This window comes from Vigna unguiculata, chromosome 10 (assembly GCF_037176805.1).
Source record: "Vigna unguiculata cultivar grain cowpea cultivar isolate G323 ecotype 2 chromosome 10, ASM3717680v1, whole genome shotgun sequence".
In the NCBI taxonomy this organism is placed as follows: domain Eukaryota; kingdom Viridiplantae; phylum Streptophyta; class Magnoliopsida; order Fabales; family Fabaceae; genus Vigna; species Vigna unguiculata.
In genome coordinates, this window is record NC_140801.1 from 52232912 (window position 1) to 52255133 (window position 22222).

The 22222-nt window shown below is 25.9% G+C and overlaps 1 protein-coding gene and 1 long non-coding RNA gene across 3 annotated transcripts; both read left to right on the forward strand.

Moving 5' to 3' along the window:
• The first annotated feature begins 7470 nt into the window (after nucleotides 1–7470).
• Nucleotides 7471–8916, forward strand: LOC114166449 (stem 28 kDa glycoprotein-like). The gene is made up of 3 exons (XM_028051184.2): nucleotides 7471–7892; nucleotides 8014–8226; nucleotides 8539–8916. The coding sequence occupies exons 1-3, from the start codon at nucleotides 7516–7518 to the stop codon at nucleotides 8711–8713; spliced, it is 765 nt and encodes a 254-aa protein (XP_027906985.1). The 5' UTR covers nucleotides 7471–7515; the 3' UTR covers nucleotides 8714–8916.
• A 10387-nt stretch (nucleotides 8917–19303) lies between these two features.
• On the forward strand, nucleotides 19304–21366 carry LOC114166379 (uncharacterized). Of its 2 annotated transcripts, XR_003599910.2 has the most exons (4): nucleotides 19304–20012; nucleotides 20102–20257; nucleotides 20699–20795; nucleotides 21124–21366. It is a non-coding gene; the product is annotated as an uncharacterized LOC114166379 (long non-coding RNA). The 2 variants fall into 2 exon arrangements; XR_003599909.2 differs by having other exon boundaries at nucleotides 19305–20257.
• Nucleotides 21367–22222: the final 856 nt, after the last annotated feature.

The following is a 22222-nucleotide window of genomic DNA, read 5'->3' on the forward strand; positions in this document are numbered from 1 at the left end:
GATTTGTAGTCTTGTTTTCATTTCTCTTGTCATGCATAATAGTTTATTGGTGTAAACTAAATCTGAAGAACCTAATATATGTGGGGTGTGAGAATTTAACATTTTTGTATTTCAATTATATAAATCGATTTAAAAACATAAATTGTTCTTGTTTACTATGGCCCATTCAGTAATCAAATTTATTGCAATTTACTACTTTTTAGATCGAAATTGATATTCTTTAAAAAAGGAAGTATGGTTAAAGAAAGTTTTATATAACGTGTAAAATTGACTATGAAATATTCTTGATTTTTAGAAAAAGACACGATTTGGCCATATAAATAATTTTTAAGTACTGAGAAATTATTAATGCAATTCAAAGCATCTTGAATGTTTTATATACGAAATTCTATGCACATATATTTCTTACATGTAGGTTTTGGCTCATCTACTATGTATTTTGTTTATTAAAATAACATAAAATTTTTTACATTAATTTGCACAAGAATGTGTGGGAGAGACATAGTTTATCCTTTGCGTTATCTAATGTAATGTAAATAGTTTTTTTTTTCCCTATTATTTCGACAAATGTTTTTCTTTTCACTCCATTTATGCACAGAAGGACGTTTTTTCCCAACCTAATTAGCTCCCAAGATGTTAAATGCGAAATCTGAAAAAAAAAAAAACATTAGGAGCATTTGAAGCGTCTAAATTTCAGCCCAAATATTGTGTAGGCCCAACATCGTTAATGCACAGTCTATTGCACCTTTTCTACCTGCACTCCGAAAATTTCTAACTACACCGCATAATTTTGAAATGACCATTTTGCTTTTCTTAAAGGTAACTTTCGGGTTTTGAAAAGTTTTTAGAAAAAAAAATTTCGGAACTTTCTGAACAAAAAATTTGAATTTTAGAACAAGTTTTCTAGATTAAATGGAAGAACAAAAATCACATAATACATTTTTCCTAATACATATAATATCGTTCAAAATGAGTTCTTTATATTTCGAAACAAGTTCTTCTATTCTTTTCTCTCTAAAAGAGCTCATTCGAAAATGGAGGTGCAATCGTGATAGCGCAGTGGTGGAATGGTGCACTGCAGAAGGGTACTTTAGTATATTTATGTTAGTTTGGAGTGCAGTTAGTACTACTGGAATGCAGGAAGAAAAACCCAGTATGTTGTCCGCGTGACACAGCACCACGGTCTGGTAGATTTGAGCTTGAAGTCTGTTTTCAGCCCAATTTCGAAAGAAAAGGGAAAGTATTAACTCGGATACTAATCTAATACCAATACCAACCCCATCAATTAATTAATTACACCTTATACTTGTCTGCTTAATTAATTTATATTGTGTATATTTAAATATTTATTTTAATCCTAAAATTATATGTTTTAATCTAATACCATTACCAACCCCATCAATTTTTTCTATTGTTCGTATTTTAACCTTTTAAATATTAAAATAATCAAATATCATTATTTTAATTACACTATCTGTCTTAAAATATATTTTTTAACCATTTAATTTTTTTATTTTATTACAAGACCTTGCTTGCATAGTAATACATTTAAATTTCGTACATTTATTAATTTTTTAAAATAAACTTAGATCGCAATGTAAGATATGTCCGACACACAAGTGTTAAGACATTGTCCACAATAGGACATTGCAATAATGTTGAGACAGAGGTGGTCAAAATCTTATATACAACACATATGTAATAAAAATATGAAAATGTTGTTTGTTGTATAGTGTTATTTTTATAGCTTAATTTGTTATATTCATAGTTATTTATTTGTTTGGAATGTAAATATAGAAAGTTTAAAAATAAAAAGATTAAGTGATATGTAAAAGAAAACTTAAGCACATTAAAATTTCAAAATTTTGTATTAAATCTTTTTCATGGAACTCTCTGAATACATTAAAATAAATTTATTTCTCACAAACACCACGATTTAATGATGGATGGTTTATAAAAGTCACCACCGACACATAAATATATTTTTCAAATATAGATATATAACAATTTATGTATAGAAATTCGATCCAGAAACGTATGCTTCGTTCGTTTCTTAATATGATGATGTGTACACTGTCAAACTTTGAAATAGGTGTCATCATTCACTTGTTCTTCTTTTTATGGTACATTTGTAGTAGTACTATTTATGTAGAATAAATAGCAAATTTTTCTGTGAAGGTGCGTTGATTTTTCCATCAAACAACTATACGAATATATAAATATATAAGATTATATTATTTACTATATTTATGAAATATTTCATTAAAATTATAACTTTAATGAAGTTTTTGAAATTTTTCTTATTTTTTAATAGTGTTTGAAAGCACATTTTAAAACTTATCTGTGATTTTATAATTATTTAGTATTTAAATAATGAATGTGGTAAAAATAATGACATAAAATTTAAAATAAACCACAGAATAGGTGTGAAAGGAATGAAAAAGTAAGAAATATTAGTAAAAAAAAATGATATCTTTTTGTAATAATTTATGTGGATGGAAAAACTTATTAAAAAAGTTAAAAGTATTTTGAAATTGAAAACAACGAAAATTATTAAGTTGAAAAAAAGTAATAATAAATTATTAAGTTGAATAAAGAAATAAAAGTAACATGTGAGCAACTTATACAAAGATAAAATCACATGGATGTAAATATTAATTTAAGAGTTAAATATGTTTTTGTCCCTCAAGTTTAAGTGCAATTTGGAATTAGTCCCTCTTCAAAATTTTGAACTAATTTAGTCTTTCATATATAAAAATGCATGAATTTAGTTATCTTAACCAAGTTTTGTTAAGTTTATATGACGTTTCAAGCGCATTTTATGATAGTATTTGAATTGTTTATACCATTTGATACACTTTGGCTTTAATATTAAGTCAAATATTATTATAAAATGCGTTTAAAATATCAAATAAACTTAACAAAATTTGATAAGAATGACTAAATTCACACATTTCTAGAGATGAATGTTTAAATTGGTATAAAATTTTGAAGAGGGACTAACTTCAAAATTCATTAAAACTTGAAGGACAAAAAACATATTTAACCTTTAACGATCAAATTGAATCATAAATTAAATTGAAATACATTTTTTACTTTTTCTACTTTTAAAAAACAAATTTCCTATTTATCCTAAATATTATCGTACACATTTTAAATGAAATGAAAAAGTGAAAGGATAATGTTGTTGATAGGGTTGGTGTGAGAAAGTAAAGGCACCACACCTAAGAGATATTATTACTTCAAATTCAAACGTGATCCTTATGCTTTTAAAACTTTGTGGTCCAAAACTTCTCCTTACAATCTACACTATTATTTACTCTTTAGTCCTTCTTACGATAAAGTGAAAATATTTAGTATATGAATAATGTTTACCTCTTTTATTTTCATGATACGAGCCATAGCATGTAAAATATTATATAAGAAATAAAATTAAATATGAAAACAATTCATAATTACACAGTTGAAATGAAAAAGAAAACACAAGGTATAAAATATTTTGTCTTAAGAAATTAAACAAAATTAATAATAACACCAGTTTAGTTTTTTATAACACTAATAACATTATCATTTCAACGATTTTCTAGCAAATATTTATTTATAAGATTATAAATTTACTTGTTATTCACTATTGGTGTAATTTTGTTATCTTATAAAAAATTGTAAAAAAATAAATTTAAAATCTATTAGTTTAATTTTTTTTATTCATTATTTTTTGTTGAGGATTTTCCAGAAATATCGAAACATATAGATCAAAAATTAGAATAAGTTAAATCGTGACTTTAATACAATTTGAAGTTTAACTAAATTTTGATAAAATATAAAATTATAAAGGGTTAAATATGTTTTTGATCCCTTATGTTTCAGTGAATTTTGAAATTAATTCATTTTCGAAACTCTATATCAATTTAGTCCTTCATCTTTAGAAATGTGTGAATTTAGTCTTTTTTACCAAAATTTATTAAGTTTATTTAAAGTTTTAAACGCATTTTATGATAATATTTGAGTTAACATTAAAGTAAAAATGTATCAAACGATATAAATAATTCAAATTCTATCATAAAATACATTTAGAACGTTAGATAAACTTAACAAAATTTAGTTAAAATGACTAAATTCACGCATTTTTACTAAATTGATCAAATTTTTTAAAAAAGAACTAATTATAAATTTCACTGAAACTTAAAAAAAAACATATTTAATCCAACTATATATAGGTTTGTATTCATTTATAATATCATAATTTCTGTATTCTTAATTGATGTCGTATTTCCTATAAAAAATTGTTTAATATTTTAGAAAAAAATTAAAATTATACAAAAATTAGTTATAATATGAAAATCACATTTAACATTGAAAATTTGATGAATTGTATAAATAAGAAAAACAAAAAATAAGTAAAGAAAGGGGTTAAATTGGCAATCTAAAGAATTAAATTATATGAAAGGTGAAGAAAAGAAGGAGACAACGTAAAGCATAAGCTCCTGAGAACATCTAATTTCCGCTTCTCAACATTATTATTGTATAAAGTAAAATTTGAGGTGCTTCTTTCAACAACCTAGTTTCTCTAATGTTCTCACCAAAGAACACCAACATGTTAAGACAAGTGTCATGTGATTGTGGGACATTTCGTAAATAGAAACTTCACCCTCCTCTCACCAATTAATTAATCAACCAAATGTCATGTCAACTTTACTTTCTAAAATTTCAAAAATAGTACCAAAAACAAAACATTCAATTGTGTAAAATTTGTTTAGGTTTTGCTTAGATAATGTTTAAAATATCTAAAAAGGCAATTCAAAAATTAAAATTAAAAAGTATAAATTTCCCGATTACTAAAATAAATTATGGTAGCATAAAAGTACATTTTTTTTATCACTTTTACTATTTGTTTAATAATTTCAATAGTATAAAATTGGTTAATGGTTTATCTCCACACAATTCATAAATAAAGAAGAGGTTCAACTAGGTTCACATATTTCCAATCATTAAGAAGAGGTAGTAATCAACTCACAGTTATAGATGTCAATAAAGGAAGAAGGTTATAATAAATTTTGAAATTAAATTATTACATTATTTGCTGTACCAAAATTTTATTATATATTTTATCTAAATTATTATATTTTAACTTATTAAAAAAAATTAAAATTTTCTATATATAAGCTCAAATTGATTTAGTTTCCACGTGTTAAAATTCAAAACTGAACCTAGCTCAGTTTTTCTCTTTGGTTCAGATTTTTGATCAAATTATGACATGCCTCCTGATAATAATGTCTTAGTGTTTCAAACACTGATTAATTAATTATGTATCATTACATATATCAGATCACATATTTCATCTAGATTTTCCTCTTTTATTTTCTTTTTGTGTATAATAAAAGATATTTTTAGTACAAATATAAATCTGGACAACTTTAACATATTAGGTGAAGGCGTGTATCACGTGTATTAATATTCTCCGCATATACTAAGATATGGCACCTGAGTGGAGCCCCCAAATATTATATTTAGTAATTTCAAACAATTATAGTTATTCTAATATAGAATATATATATATATATATATATATATATATATATATATATATATATATATATATATATTACTTGTAATGCAAATATATATAACAATAAATTATATTTAATCTGTAATTTAATACTAGATAAATTCTCAATTATATTTTTTATGATGTAATTTGATATTTTTTAAAGATGTTATTAAATATGTTTTCTATATTAATATTTGACTTATCAGAAATACTATTGACAATTTAATGTCATCTTCTTTTGATAGGGTGTTTTGTTTGTTCTTACATATATTTTATTCTTTGGTGGATTCATGTGTTTAAGACCATAGCACTTTGAGTATAATATTATTTTATGTGTCAATATTTTGTTAGTAACATCATATCTTCATAATAATAAAGACTGTGCAAATCACCCAAACAATATATTTTAATGCTATAAATATCATAATGAACTTAGTTAGTTTCTACTTCTATTTGTAGATTCAGCCATCTAATAATACATTTTTTTACTATTAAATAGACCGATAAAACTAATGTTAGCATATAAAGCAATTGGTTCATGTTATCAACAAAATTACTATTTCAAATTCATATAAATATTAATTATAATTATAAATTCAATACGATATTATAATACTTCTGAATTAAAATAATTTATGAGGTTAAAGTTTTTAACTCACTTTAACTGGAGTTTGCTTTGCAAGGAAAAACAACTCCATCATCACTCACAAACTTCTAATCAAAATAGATGAAACTCACATCATATATTATAAACTTATAATATTTTTCTTATTTCAAAGTATATATCAAGTGTTGATGAATATTATAAAAATATATATGAAAATAATAAACGATTAATATTAAAACATAGAAAGATATAGCAAATTTGAAAAAAAAAATATAAAAAAAGTAATTTATTCTAGACCTATTTGTAAAATCTAAAAAACATCCATTTTGTATTAACTATATCTTATAAACTAAAAAACAAAAACAATTTTTTTTTGGATAACCTTTATTTTATATATAAACACTATAGTTAATTATAATATAATATATATCTTAAGTTAATAAACATTTTTTAACTATTACAGAATTATATATTTTTTAGTAGAATTATAAATAGTATGTTGTCAAAATACAATTACTAAAAAAACAAAAACTTCCAATTTTGTTATTCAATCAGACAACTCTTATCCAAATACAACCACAAAATATTTTTGTCTCCCTTTATCTCTTGACACCCGCACTCTATACCACTGTAGCTCTTCAATGTTTTACTGTTCAAAAATCGTTTTTTTACAAATAAATTTTTGATAAAATTAACAAAATAAAATAATTATTTTTATAAAAGTTACAAAACTAAAATAATAAAGTTTTAGGATATCTTTTACCAAAAAAAAAATAATTGTTTGTCAAAGTTTGATTAAAGTTTGTCAAATCAAACTGTTAAAATATTATTTCCCTTTACTGTTACTTTGTTTTTCTTTTAATTGTTTAACACTAATAACACTATCATTTGTCCCAGTAACTTAAATTTTACTCTACCTTATTGTTCCTATGTGGTGGTACTTTAGTAGATAAACATTATGACAAAATATTTAATGAAAAAATAAATAAATAGACAAGAGTAGTACTATAGTTAAAGTCTTTGTTACCATATATAGGTACAACATTCGAGAGTCAAGATTTAAGTGATGTTATTTATTAGAGATTCGTTATTACCCTACACACAGGCAATCTTTGTAAACTAGCAAAATAATAAAAACAATTGCAGAATACAGAATAGTTGAACTTATTATTTTTTTAAAAAAAGTTAATATACACGCAGAAGATTGAAAAGTAAACTAAATTATTGGAGCGTAAAATTAGGTTAAAGTTGAGAGATAATTTTTGTGGTGGAGGTAACGAGTTAGGGTCTATATAAGGAAGCAAACCCTGGAGGAGGAAGATGCAAGAGTAAGTTGAGATAAAGAAGAAGCAGTGAGAATATGAAGTTGGTGGTGTTCTTGGTTGCTACAATTCTGGTGGCATCTCAATGCCATGGCGCTTCCTTCAGAAGCTTCCCTCTCCGATTGCCAACCGGTTATGGCGATGGTGCGAGTTACGGCGACGTAAGATGCGCCAGTTGGAGACTTGCCGTGGAAGCAAAAAACATCTTCGGCTTTGAAACCATTCCCGAACAGTGTGTAGAGGCTACAGCCAACTACATCGAAGGAGGACAATACCAATCAGACTCCAAAACCGTTAACCAACAAGTTTTCTTTTTCGCTAGAGACCGAGAAATCCATGAGAACGATGTGGTTCTGTTCAACATAGATGGAACCGTACTCTCCAATGTCCCATACTATTCTCAGCATGGATATGGGTAAACTATCTTCTCTTTCTTCTATATCAACTGTTTGTTTTTGATTTGTCATGCTCATGCATGACTTGTAACGTGTTGATTATTCTGATAATGTTATGTTATGAATGATTTTGTGAAATAGATCGGAGAAATTCAATTCCACACGTTACGACGAGGAGTTTGTTAACAAGGGTAATGCACCAGCATTGCCTGAGACTCTTAAGAATTACAACAAACTTCTGGATCTTGGGTTGAAGGTTATCTTCTTGACCGGGAGAAGAACAGACAAAAAGGCTGTAACTGAAGCCAACTTGAAGAAAGCTGGTTACCACACATGGGAGAAGTTGATTCTCAAGTGAGTTTTCATTCTCCTAAATGATTAAGTTTTGTTAAGTCTTTCGAGATAGGATCACCTGAGAGACGGTTAGGAATTCAAGTGTCGGTCTAAGTTCTATATTGGTTAGAAATGAGAAAGCACTATATAAGAATAAAGACCTATAAACTCATTGTCTTAAGGTTTTAGGTTGAGAGTAATATCAATTTCTTACATAGTTGGACTCAAATCTCATTAATATTGTATCTCTCCAGTAAAACTCCTTCTCTAATCCTAACAAGTTTAACTTTGGGTTTTGATAATGAAATTTAAAGTATTGGGTTTTGGTTGTAGGGATCCATCAAACAATCAAAACTCAGTTGAATACAAATCAACTGAGAGAGCGAAGCTGGTGCAGCAGGGTTACAGAATCATTGCAAACGTCGGAGACCAGTGGAGCGGTTTGAGCGGACACAACGTAGGCATCAGAACCTTTAAGCTGCCTAATCCCATGTACTATATTGAGTAGTTGATGACAGCAGTAGCGTGCTCCTATGTATGAAATAAGATAGGTCATGCAGAAATGGAATGAGCTTGAAATAGGAGCGTTAATGGCTGTGTATGGATTTGCTTTATGATGTTGTGATGTACGTGAACAAGACACATCAGAGACTCCACTACGGAGTTTTCTCTCTGTGCCTTTAATAAACTATGGAACTTTTTAAACTGCTATAGGTACATCTTTTGTTGTTGTTTGTTCAACGTAAAGTATTATATAAGATATGTGTAAAAGATATATATAATTAGCTAAGTTTTAAAAAATAACTTTTGGAAAAAGAAAATCATTATGCCTTTGTGGGACATGCCAAACAATGGATCATGTATGTTCTGAAATTTAAAAAACATTTGTAAACCAAACCAAACCAAAAAATTTAGATTATCATTTGGATTGAAATTTAAAAATTGATTCAACACTGTATGCACAACATAGAGTGGGAAATTGTAACATCCCAAATTTCGATATAAATATGGTTTTGGAGCATCAAAAGAAATTGATAATACAAGTATATATTAAATATATATTTAGTATAATTTTCAAAATTTATAAATAATTTTTCACAATATTATATGTAACTCTAGTACAAAATATAACAATAATATTTTAAACATCTCAAAACTTGGTCCTTAATATTTAGGCAAGCTTGAATGCTCTGCACATATATTTTAAAAATAACTTGCATGATGATATAATAAAGAATCTATAATCACTTCTAAAAAACTTATATTTTTTATCAATTTTGTTTTTAAATTTTTTTTCAAAGAAAATACTTATAAATTTTGTTATGAAAAAAATTGGCAGAAAATTGCTGTCAATTTTTTTACAAAATATTTTGTATAAAACACTTTTTATAATAAATTTTATAGATAATATTTACGAATTTTATAATTTTATAAGATTCTTAAAAATAAAATAACAGAAAAAAAAAATCTTTTTTTATAATTATCTTAACAAATTTATAAGAAAATTTACAAAACAGATTCTATATAATATAAAATTTTTTAATAGTGAATACAATTCTATTCCTATCGGATCTCATTTAATAAGTAATAACTCAAACTTAAAATAATAATATATAGCATATTATTACTCTCTCAAATAAATCATAGAATAATTAACACTTCCGGAAGACTTGATATATTGATTGAATTCTATAAAACCATCCACATACTACATTCGTCCTCTTTAATATTATGATATTCCATCAATACATTACATACATTAAATTCATAATTATGGAGATTATTAACTCTTACTCATAATTCATAGCATCAATGTACAACTTATAAGGTTTTATGCCTCTTCCCATAATAAAAGTTCTTGCTATAGCAGTGGGTAATATTTGATGGATCATGTTTTGAATGAATATTATTGAAGATATAATTTAAAAATTTTCTCAGCACACTTGACTGATAGATATTTTACACACGATTCTTTTACACATGTCAGTTGACGTATTTCTTAATAATTACTCAATTACTCACGGTTTTTAATTTTTCAAGCGAATATGGAAAATATATGTTACTGTTCTCACATTTTGTATTAGTAAATCAACATGTACACTATCTCACAAGCACTTGGTTAATTTTATCGAATCAAAATTATTGTTTTATCCGAATAAACAATATCAATATTTATTATATATGTTTCGGTACACCCAATAAATTTTACATTGTTTAGGAGTCGAAGTCAAGCGAAATTTAAATATTTCTACCTCTTTAAAAGACAAAACTGTGACGAACTCAAACGTTTCAAAACGGACAATTCTTTGGGATGAATCTTATTTTTGTAACATAAAATAATATGAATTTTATTCTGTTCTTAACATCTATATTTATTATAGAAATCAAATTTTTAAATACAAACATTATTTTGAATATTATATTCAACGTATTATAATAATTTTATTTCACCATCTATTTTTAAATTAGAAAAAAACATCGTGATGATTCATCAACATATTCAATTTAATTATTTTAGATTTTAGTATTCATAATTAGACATTTTAACACAAGTTGAAATATAATTAATTTATTATTTAATTTAATTTTTATATTATCCATCCCTTTGATAAATATTATTATATAAACAAATTATTCATAAAAATATAATAATAATTAAATTAATTATTATAATGACAATTAAAAAAAACATACAAAAATATGAGTTTCTAACTCCTCTTTACCATTTAGACAAATCATTTGGATATCTCAACCTAAAAACAAAAAATACTTTATTACAAATTAGATTATAGATTCATTAAAATCAATGTATGATTTTGTACGTAATATGTAATTTTGTACCTCATATATGTAATTTTGTACATACTATACATACATTTTCTTTTTCTTTTTCTTTTTCTCACATTTTCTTTTTCTTTTTCTCACGTTATTACATAAAGTAGAAAATATATAAGTATTGAATTTGTTGATGGGATCACAATAGTTTATATTTATCGATATATTAAAGAAAGAAAGAAAAAAAAAAACTACAAGATAAAAGCAATTATGATATGCAAATGAAGATTGACATGGGTTTGATTTCATTCTTTTATAAACCATCCATCATTAATAATCGATATATGATTTTGTACCTTATATATAATTTGTTACATAATATCTAAGTTATACATAATTTATGATTTTGTACATAATATATGTACATTTTTCTTTTATTCTTCAGGTTATTATCCTATAGAGTAATAATTGTATAATTATATGAAAACATAGAGTAGGACTATAACTCAGACTATTTGATTCTTAAGTCACAAACAACGTTTCAGCTGTTGTAAATGCTTATTAATGTTTCCTTCCACTTGAACTTTGACACTTCAATTTGATGTCATTTTTTGTCATTCGTATCGGCTGACAATCTGCAAGTACCCATTTAGTCATCTAGTCATCATGACAGAAGAAATTTTTTTCATATATTAATTTGTTGATTATTTATTATTTATTGGATTCAACTAGATTTTATTTTATGCATTTACTTCCTTGTTAAATTTTTGATTTATTTTAATAATATTAGTAACAATATTCATTTGGTATCGTGAATGGAACATGAAATATGAAACTGTGAAATATGATGTTTTTACTAAGTACTAATCAAATATTAAGCATAACGTATATTGTGATAGATGCTCAGTAATATTGTAGACAAATACTAGGCAAACCTGACCATGAAACTAATATTGCAAAACATCCAAGTTAATTTAATGGTTAATATTGTTAGACAAAGAAACTTAACTACTTGAATGATGTATAAACTAAATATTACCAAATAAGCTAAGTATGACCATGAAACCATGTCCATTGATGAGCAATTGAAGGGTACAAATCCAGAGAACACAGTAAAAATAACAAAAGAAATTATTTCTCTCTCTGATTGGCCGGTATGTTTAGACCTTCTCGTCTCCTTGCACTCTAAGAAATCTTTTTATTTTACTATATAAATTATCGAGAACAAAATATTTGTAACTAATATATTGTTAAGGAAAGAATAAAATTGTAACGATTTTTTAACAAAATGTCTACAAATTTACCATAACTTATATTTATAATTAATTTCTCACAAATTAGAGAAAATATATATTTAAAATTTAAATATTCTATAATTAATTTTAATTTAAATATGTAAAGTTATTATTTTTAAACATAATTATATTAATTAAAATACAAAATATAAATATATATATATATATATATATAAATAAATAAATTAAAATACATTTATGTCCTTAGTGGTCTATGTATTTAAAAATGTGTAACGTTATTTTTCATTAATACTATATTAATAACGTTAAATATGTGTCACGTGATACTTTATGATTTTTCTAGTCTTTTTTAAATTATCATACATCATAATAGTATTATGCCATCATGTTATTAACTTAATCTCAGTCCATATATTAATTATTTTAATTTTAATTTAATTTATATATTTACAATTCACTTAATCTCAATTTTGTTCTAATTTTTATTAAAATAACCAATTTTGTTCTTCTTTTGAAATTAATAACAAATTTAATTATTATGTAAATATAGTATATTAATATTTTTATTAAACTTGATACTTTCATATAAATATTGTACTACTATTTCAAAAATAGACATTAATTAAGATGAATCAAAATCTGATAATCGAACTAAAAAAATTAAATTGGAGACAAGGATAATATTTGAACAAACAGAAGCTTTCTAAAAAAATAGACTAGATAAAAAAAGAGAGAAAATTATAAAATTATCTAGAATATATATTATTCTATGAAAATGAAAAATCCATTTTTTAAATATTATTGATATTTCAACTTTTAACTTTGATTTCAAAAATTGTATTTAATATTAATCAAAAACAAATAAAAAGAATATAGAAAAAATCGAATATCAAATTCGAAAAGAATTGGAAAAGGATCCGTTTTAAACTTTATTTTTGTTATTATTTAACTTTGGCAAAATATTTAACATAACCCAGCAATATTTGCATATAATCCGGTGATGTCTGTATGTACTTTCATCCCATGATATTTTATTTTTCTTATTTACATTTAACTTAGGGTAATAATTTAACAATACAATAAATGTATTTTTAAATAAAATAATATAGTGAAAGTATTTTTGACATTTCGCACTTTATAGAATTGCTTTATAGAATTGCAGAAGGAGGAAATTATGAAAGTGTGAGTGTACGTAGAAATAGTCCTCAGAAAATGGGGTTTTCTTCCTGCACCCCAAATATTTCTTCTGCACCTCCAAACTTTTCATAAATTCCAAAACTACTCTTTTAGTGTTTTAAAATTTTAAATTAATCGATCTTTGTTTCTCTCTTCTATTTAATGCCTCACTTTCTTTTCATTCAATCCTAGCTGCTGCACACCCCCCAATCTCTCATCTGCCCCACTCTTCTCTCCAACTTGACCCACTTGTCGTACCCCACTCCTATTTTTTTTTTGTCCGCTGTCCCTCTTCCTTCACCATTCCTCTCCAACAGGTAAGTAAACATATCCCTTGTATATTTTAATTTTTTGATTGTTTCTGCCATGTTTGGTTGCTGTATGTAGTTATTATTTTTATTTGAATATAGATTTGTAAAAACACAAACCCGGAAGTCAATTATGGAAGTGGACTTCCATGGAACCAGTTTCGGTTGACCACGAAAAAAAAATGGGACTTACGGAAGTCAACTTCCGTAGTTAAAAGTGAGTTCCCATATATGACTTCCGTAGAGTGTGGCGTGACTTCCATACGCGGCGACTTCCGTAGGCGTACGCGACTTCCGTAGGCGTACGCGACTTCCGTAGGGCGTACGCAACTTCCGTACGTACGCAACTTCCGTACGTACGCGACTTCCGTACGTATGCGACTTCCGTAGGACGTACGCGACTTCCATAGGACGTACGCGACTTCCGTAGGACGTACGCGACTTCCGTAGGACGTACGCAACGTCCGTAGGGCGTACGCGACTTCCGTGACATTTTCCGTAATTTTTTTTACTTAATTTTAATTTTAATGTAAACAATTTTGATATTAATTAATTTTAATTATTATTAATTTTAATTAATTATAATTTTAAATAAGTAAAATTTAGAATAATTAAAATTTTAGTTATTTAAGATTTTGAATAATTTTTATTTTATTTAATTTTATTATTGAGTAAATATAATCTAAAAAAATTAGAATTTTAAATAATTAGAATTTAAAATAATTAAAATTATAGAAATTTACGATTTTGAATAATTTAAATTTTAATTAATTTTATTATTAAGTAAATATAATTTTAAATAATTATAATTTAGAATAATTAAAATTTTAGTTATTAACGATTTAGAATAATTTTAATTTTAATTAATTTTATTATTGAATTAATTTTATTATTGAGCAAATATATGTATAATAATTATAATTTTAAATAATTATAATATTGAATAAATAAAAATTTAGTTAATTACGAATAATTTTAATTTTAATTAATTTTATTACTGAGTAAATATAATTTTAAATAAATACAATTTTGAATAATTAAAATTTTAGTTATTTAAGATTTTCAATAATTTAAATTTTAATTAATTTTATTATTGAGTAAATATAAATTTAAATGATTATAATTTTAAATAATTATAATTTTGAATAATTAAAATTTTGGTTATTTATGATTTTTGAATAATTTAAAATTTAATTAATTTTATTATTGAGTAATTATAATTTTAAATAATTATAATTTTGAATAATTATAGTTTTAATTAATTTAATTATTGAGTAAATATAAATATAAATAATTATAATTTTAAATAATTATAAATTTGAATAATTAAAATTTTAGTTATTTACGATTTTGAATAATTTTAATTTTAATTAATTTTATTATTGAGTAAATATAATTTCAAATAATTATAATTTTGAACAAATTTATTTGAAATTTATTTTAATGTTAATATAATATAATTTAATTAATTATAATATTAATCAATTTTATTTATAAATAATTATAATTTTGAATAATAATAATATATTATAATTTTGAATATTAATAATTATAAATAATTATTATTTGTTCGAATAATTTTATTTGTAATTACAGACATGGCTAGGACAAGAGGAGCACATCGTGGTGGCTCAAGTTCTTCACATGCTGATGCTTCTGAGGTCATGAATAATCCTCTAAATCTTTATAGGGCCCAAGTGAAATTAGATTCTCGTTCACTAGATATGAATGCAAACATAGCAGAGAAAGTCAACCCTGTAGATGTCACACCAACAATCTCAAGTAATGGCAATTGATATTTGTTGGTTTTGTAGGTGGTGTCCATCAAGAATACGATATTAAATGCATTCAACAATTTAACAGAATCAGGATGTGTCCAAAACAGATCACTAACCACTTCAGATTCTTCTAGACATCTACTCCAATGGATGTAATTATCACAATCTAACAACATCATCAAGTGTTGTAATTCAGTTCTTGAACCTCTCAACGATCGTTTATAAGTGTATCTTGCATTATAAATTTGCTTTATCGTTGTGACATTACACTCACTATTTTCTTTGAGAGTGAGTAGAAAATTTGCTGGCTTGACTTGACTCTTAGACATGTCAACAAGCAAGGATTGTTCAGAAGATTTTAACCTCCCAGCAAATGGGTGACCAACTAGTGTATGAGACACATCATGGTTATGATATCCACACATTACCTTCAACATCCAACCATCTCCATTACTAATAGGTTTGCCTCTGAGTTTAAATGGACAATCACATTTTCTTGTGCCAGAGACACTAGGCTGAACATCGGATTTATACTTCCTATACTTACCACCCCTTTCACAGCCTAACAATACATACGTTTTCCTCCCAGGTTGATCAGTAGCTTTGTCAGATCTGATAGTGACAACAACAAAACCAAGATGAAATGCTATCCCTCGAATCCACTGAATCAACTCATCTCGTGTTGAAAATATATGATTAGTCGTAAAATTATTTGTATAGTCTTCATCACTCATCTTATTTCTAAAAGAAGAGAAATCTGAGATGAAACTCGAATTTACTTGTGAATCCATAAAATTTAAAGGGAGATCGTCCATCTTAGATAACTTTAACCACCTATAATCTAACATTAGTAATCAATACCACTTTTTACAAAATAAAATAAATATAAAAAAATTAAAATATTCCTCAAACAATTAAATAAATATAAAAAAATCAAATATACATAAACGCTCAACCATAAAAAAAAATAAAAAAAAATAAAATCAATAAAAAATAAAAATATTCATTCAAAAATATAAAACAAACACATAATAATTAAAACACACAAAAATATAAACAAAAAATAAATATTCATGTAAATAAAAGTTAAATAAATAATAAATAAAACATAAGTTATTATTCAAGCCGTAACAAAATTATAAATTACAAAATAAAATAAACTAAAATATCACTGAGTCTAAAAGCATGGAAGTAGAAAAGTGAAAGAAAAAAGAAAAAAGAAAACTTAGTATAGCGAAGTGGAAAATTGAAAAAGAAAAAACAAAGCTTAGCCATCTACGGAAGTGGAGTGGAAAAGTGAAAAAAAAAAAAAAAGCATGGTAGAACATAGAAAGCATCGGAAGTGGAAAAAAAGAAAAACAAGATAAACCACTAACTACGGAAGTGGAAAAAATTTACTCACCACACTACTTACCAAACAAATACTCGACTTCCGGGCGAAATATTCACTTAAAAACCGGAAGTCCACTTCCGTAACACTGTAAACATTTTACTTCACCGGAAGTCCACTTCCGATTTAATCATACACTTCCGGAAGTCGACTTCCGTTTCACACATACATTTCCGAAAGTCGACTTCCGTAGGAGGAAAAAAATAATTCGATTTCCGTAAAATTTCACTTGTCTCCGGAAGTCGACTTCCATTTTACATAAACACTTCCGGAAGTCAACTTCCGTATATGGAAAAAATAACTTGAGTTCTGCATGACACTTCCGTAAATAAAAATGACTTCATGAAATATTAAAAACGTACCAACATTTATCTCACACATAAACTTATCAAATATAAACTTCTATTCTAAATGCGTACCTCTTTTTCTGAGAAGAAACGAAGCAAATGGAATTTCACACCTCAACCACGAAATTTTCTGCAGTGAAAGTGAAAGTAAGTGTAAGTGCAACTGTAAGTGAAACTAAAGAGGGGTGCAGGGTATATAAACGACTGGCCGATAATTAATTCAGGCAGCCAACTAACTCTGCCATTCATAATTGTTTAATTATTGTGTCTACCTAATTAAACTTTTTTTAGTTATTTAATTTTCCAAGAGCATAAATGGAAGAGCATGAATATTTGAAGGTGCAGAAGAAATATTGGGGGTGCAGGAAGAAATCCCCCAGAAAATTAGCGAGCTGACCCAATGGGTTTGTAAGTCCATAATACGTAACAACCTCAGAAATAATTGAGAAATAATTGAACTGCACTTGTATTTGCACAAGTGGCAGTGGCACAAGAGTTAGTAAAACATGATAAATAAACATCTTAATTATTTTTATCAGTGAAAACACATTATTTGTGTTTAATTTTTTTATGACAAGAATAAATAATAAAATATAATTATATTATAAGTAATTTTTATAACTAATTATAAATATTTTTTATTTATTTTGTGATTAATTTTTATTTATTTAATTAAAATTAAATTTAAAAAAAAAATTGAGAAATAAAGTTGATAAAAAAATATAAATATTAAAAAGATGAATCTCTTTATATAATAATATAAATTATTATTCTTTTGAATTCATCCTTTATTAATGAAAAATGAATAAAATAAGTTCAATTAAAAAGAAAATTTTAACATCACAAATACGACCGTTGGTATATATATTTCTCAAAACAAATAATTATATATTTTAGAATATGTCGTAAAAATGTATATTTATTCAAACTTAAGATACTGTTATATGCACTATAATTTATTTACTTTTAAATAATAACTAATTTTAATGATAAAAAATATACTGATTAATTTAAATATTAATTTATAAATTAAATTTTTTTAATAATTAAAATAGTGTTTATTATGAATAAAAAGTATGATTAATTTGTGAATTGATCACAATTATTAATTACTAACAAAATTAATCTCTAATAAAATAATTAAAAACAAATTAATTTGGTAATAAAAATCGGTAATTAACATTATTCATCAATTTAGAAATCAATACACAAATTAATTATAATTTTTATTTTTAATAAAAAATATTTTAGTTACTAATAATTTTTAATTTATAAATTGTTATACAAATTAGTTTCATTAATTGTCTTTTATTGTTGCGATGTAACATTTATTTGCATGAGATTCATAAACTTGATTTCTTTGTGCATAATTGTCAACAAATAGATTACCTCAATTTAACTAAGACATATGCTAGACTAAACGAATATTGACTGAACCTATTAAATTGCCAATTATATATAAATAAGTTGTCTTGATATATTATAATTTAAGTTTGTTTATTCAAGAGTAACTCACTTATGGTAGTTCATTCTTGTAACCCCAATTATTCTAAAATAAAATCATAAAAATTTTATATTTCCACTTTTTCCATTATCTTACTGACAAACAAAACGTTAAAAAGAAGGTGGCATGTAGCTAAGATCCACACCCACTCCCACTTAAAAAAAAGTATATTAATTAATCTAATAATAATTGAAACCTAATGACGATGAATTATGCCATTTGCGATTTTTATATTACATTCAATATATTGAAATTTTAATATAAACACTACAAAAAATTATGTATATAATGATGTTTTTAATATGACGATTAATTAAAATTGTCGCTTTTCACAGTATAATACGTCAGTTTGATAACGGCCATAATGTACATGTATAATATGATGTTTCTAACCATCATCTTTTACATTGTCATATTATTATTTAAAATTGTGTCATTTTGAAACGCCACTTTATATAAAACATTATTTTTATAATTTTATGAAATTATTTCCTATCCCACTTTTGTCCCGATATCCTTTTTTTTTCAAAACTTTGTTCCCTCTCTTTTCTATTTCATTTTCCCACTCAACAATTTAATATTTTCTCTAACCCTAATTAAGCTCACTTCACCAAGACCAAGGCAGCCCCTTATCTGTTGCCTCTTCCAGACTCGAGCAATTGCAGCCCCTATCAAGCTTCCACGTCGCCAGACCTATGGAGCCGCAATCGCTGACGTCGCTACCCCCATGGTCGGCCAAGGCCAACGTCGGCGACGCCGTTTCGACTTCGCTCTTTCCTTCTCGGCAGTCTCTTCTTCTCGACACCAACAACACCAATCCAACCCCTGAAACCCGTGAATCTCGCAGAAGATGGGGGTGGTGATTTGGTGGTTTTCTGGCCTGGGTGTGAAAGACGCATGTGGTGCTAGTTCGGTGGTGAAGTGTGTGCACTTGATTTTCTGAGTACAGGTTGGAAATGATGGTTCATCAATGGGGATCGGAGGTTAATCAATGTAGGGGTTAAGGATTGTTATGAATGGTGGTTCTCTGGTTTTAATTATTTTGTTCAGGTTGGATGAATGGAAGATGAAGAGGATTATGATGGCCAAGATGATTGTACGAGAGCGGTGATAGTGCACAGTGATACTCACAGTTTTGATGGACCACATTTTGTTTTCCAGACTCAAACAACAACAACAGGGAGCACATCTTGGAGTGGTTTGATTAATTGGTTGGGCCTAGGTTTCAAGAATGTGATTGTTATTCAATGGAATTACATGAGATATGGAGAAGGTGAAAAGTTCCCTAATTTGAAATTATTTTGTTTTGCTCACTCACTGATTGATTCTGTGTTAAGACCTATCATTCTGGATTCTGAATAGGTGATGAATAAGTTATTTGGGGAAAAAAGCTACTTACTCTGGCTATATTTGTTACCCTGGCGTTGCAGACTTTGTGTTTGTAGACCGTAAAGATTGAAAGAAGAATAGAATTGGAAACAAAGGCTAAAAAGCATATTCAGAAACTTCTACTACTTGGTATAGTTTACTTAGTCAGTTTTCTTATATATCTTTTGTATATGTGCTTCGTTGATACGTTTTGAAGGTAAAATTAGTTAAATGGAGTGATTTATAGACACACTTGGAATCCAGTATTGTATAAGTGTTGATGATCCTAATATCTCAAGCTTTTGGGGTAGTTGGTGATTGATATGATAATATAATCATTTTTATAAATAAAATTTTATTGCAAACAGTGTTTTAGTTTCTATCGTTCTGGAAACTATTTGATAGATTTGGAATAACTCATTCAACAAGGTATACTTTAAAAGGTGTGTTAATTATTTTTCTCTTTAAAATTCAGAGTTTTCTATGTCCACTGCATATAGTTCGAAAAAGTTTTATTGTGAATTGAGTTTTTATTGAAGGTAGTTGAGTATATTATTTTTTAGTGATAATATTTTGTTTTCTTGATTACAGAGGCCACAACTTATAAAAGGAAATATGTAACTATTGTCAGTGGATCAACAACGGAGCCAGGCTTGAAGCACATGTTGCCGCATTTGCCACATTTAGAGTAATTCTATATTCAAATAATTTTTTTAATTTTTTTATCAACATAATAATAAGAAAAAGTGAACACCTTTTTTATTTATGAATTCGCCACTCAATATAAACACTTTTATCAAAAAAATCTTAAAAGAAAAATAATTTTTCAATATCAATTTAACTTGTTAAAGAAAGAGGATATTATAGGATATAAAGTGATTAATAAGTTAAATAGGAGATAAACAACAGAAGATGTAATTATGGAGCTTTATAGTATATGTTTCTTTACATTATTATTGTTTTATTAATTTGGATTTGGATAAGGAATAAATTGATTTTTTTTTCTTTTATTGTAGGATGTTGGTGAAGATCAAGAGCATGAAGAATGATAAAAAAAATCTATATGTTATAGATGAAGAGGAAGAGGAACGGAAGTGTTGTCAAGATAAATTGTATTTTTTTCTTTTTTTATTTATTTTGGAGAACATAATAATTTTTAATTAGTTGTAAACAATTTTCCTTATGGAATTGTAAACAATATTATAATATAATTTTGTAATATATGAAAATTTTCAATTCCATATTATATATTAGAATTATCTTATTTTATTTTATTTATATATTTTAGTAGAATAATATAATGATAATAGTGTTAGTTTAAAGTGTCGTTTTTCACATTATATTTGTCATTCAGTAAAAATATTACGTCAGTTTTAACTGACGCTTTTTGTCTCTTTAAACCGCCACTTTATACGTTGTATAAAATGACGGTTGTTGCGGCAGTTCATCTATAACCGTCATATTATACTTTGTGACAGCAAGAATTACGACATTTCAGGAAACCGTCACTCAAGTAAATAACGACAGTTAAAAATGATGTAAATTACAAAAATAAACATCGGTATTTACATGTTTTTTTGTAGTGAAAATTTTATATTATGTCAATGAAAGATAGGGTTTGGTAAAATATTAGTTAAAAAAACTATAGTCGATGCGTTACATATATATACGACTAATAAAAAGTTTTTCTATGAATTAATAAAAAAGAATGGAAAGGTTAAACTCTTTTCCATGTTTAAAACGAAGATATAATTTTAAAACACGGAGAGTATATCTTTTTGAGGATGAAAAGAACAATGTAAATAAAAAATTCAAATCATTGGGTTATCCTAAACTAGTATTTAAGTTTTGTTTGAGTTCAAAGTGAAATAAATAACAAAGGACTAATAAAATAAGTCAAATAAATACATAGTGCAACAATATATTGCTTATATTTTTCGAACAAAAATAGTGTTCTATTCTATTCCCTCACTTTCTTTTCTTTTGCTTAATGTCTTAAACCAACCAAAGTAGAAGGAGATCGATTCCACGATTATAATTAGAAATTTCAATATTATATAGGATTTTTCTTGCAAATTTGTTAAGAAAATTTGTAAGAAAAGAATTTTTTATGTT

What these genes read in the sequence shown, in the direction of transcription:
- LOC114166449 (XM_028051184.2), top strand. Translation starts at nt 7,516, where the DNA reads ATGAAGTTGGTGGTGTTCTTGGTTGCTACAATTCTGGTGGCATCTCAA. An exon ending in TATTCTCAGCATGGATATGG is followed by an intron (nt 7,893 to 8,013) that starts GTAAACTATCTT and finishes TTTGTGAAATAG; the next exon opens with ATCGGAGAAATTCAATTCCA. An exon ending in TGGGAGAAGTTGATTCTCAA is followed by an intron (nt 8,227 to 8,538) that starts GTGAGTTTTCAT and finishes TTTTGGTTGTAG; the next exon opens with GGATCCATCAAACAATCAAA.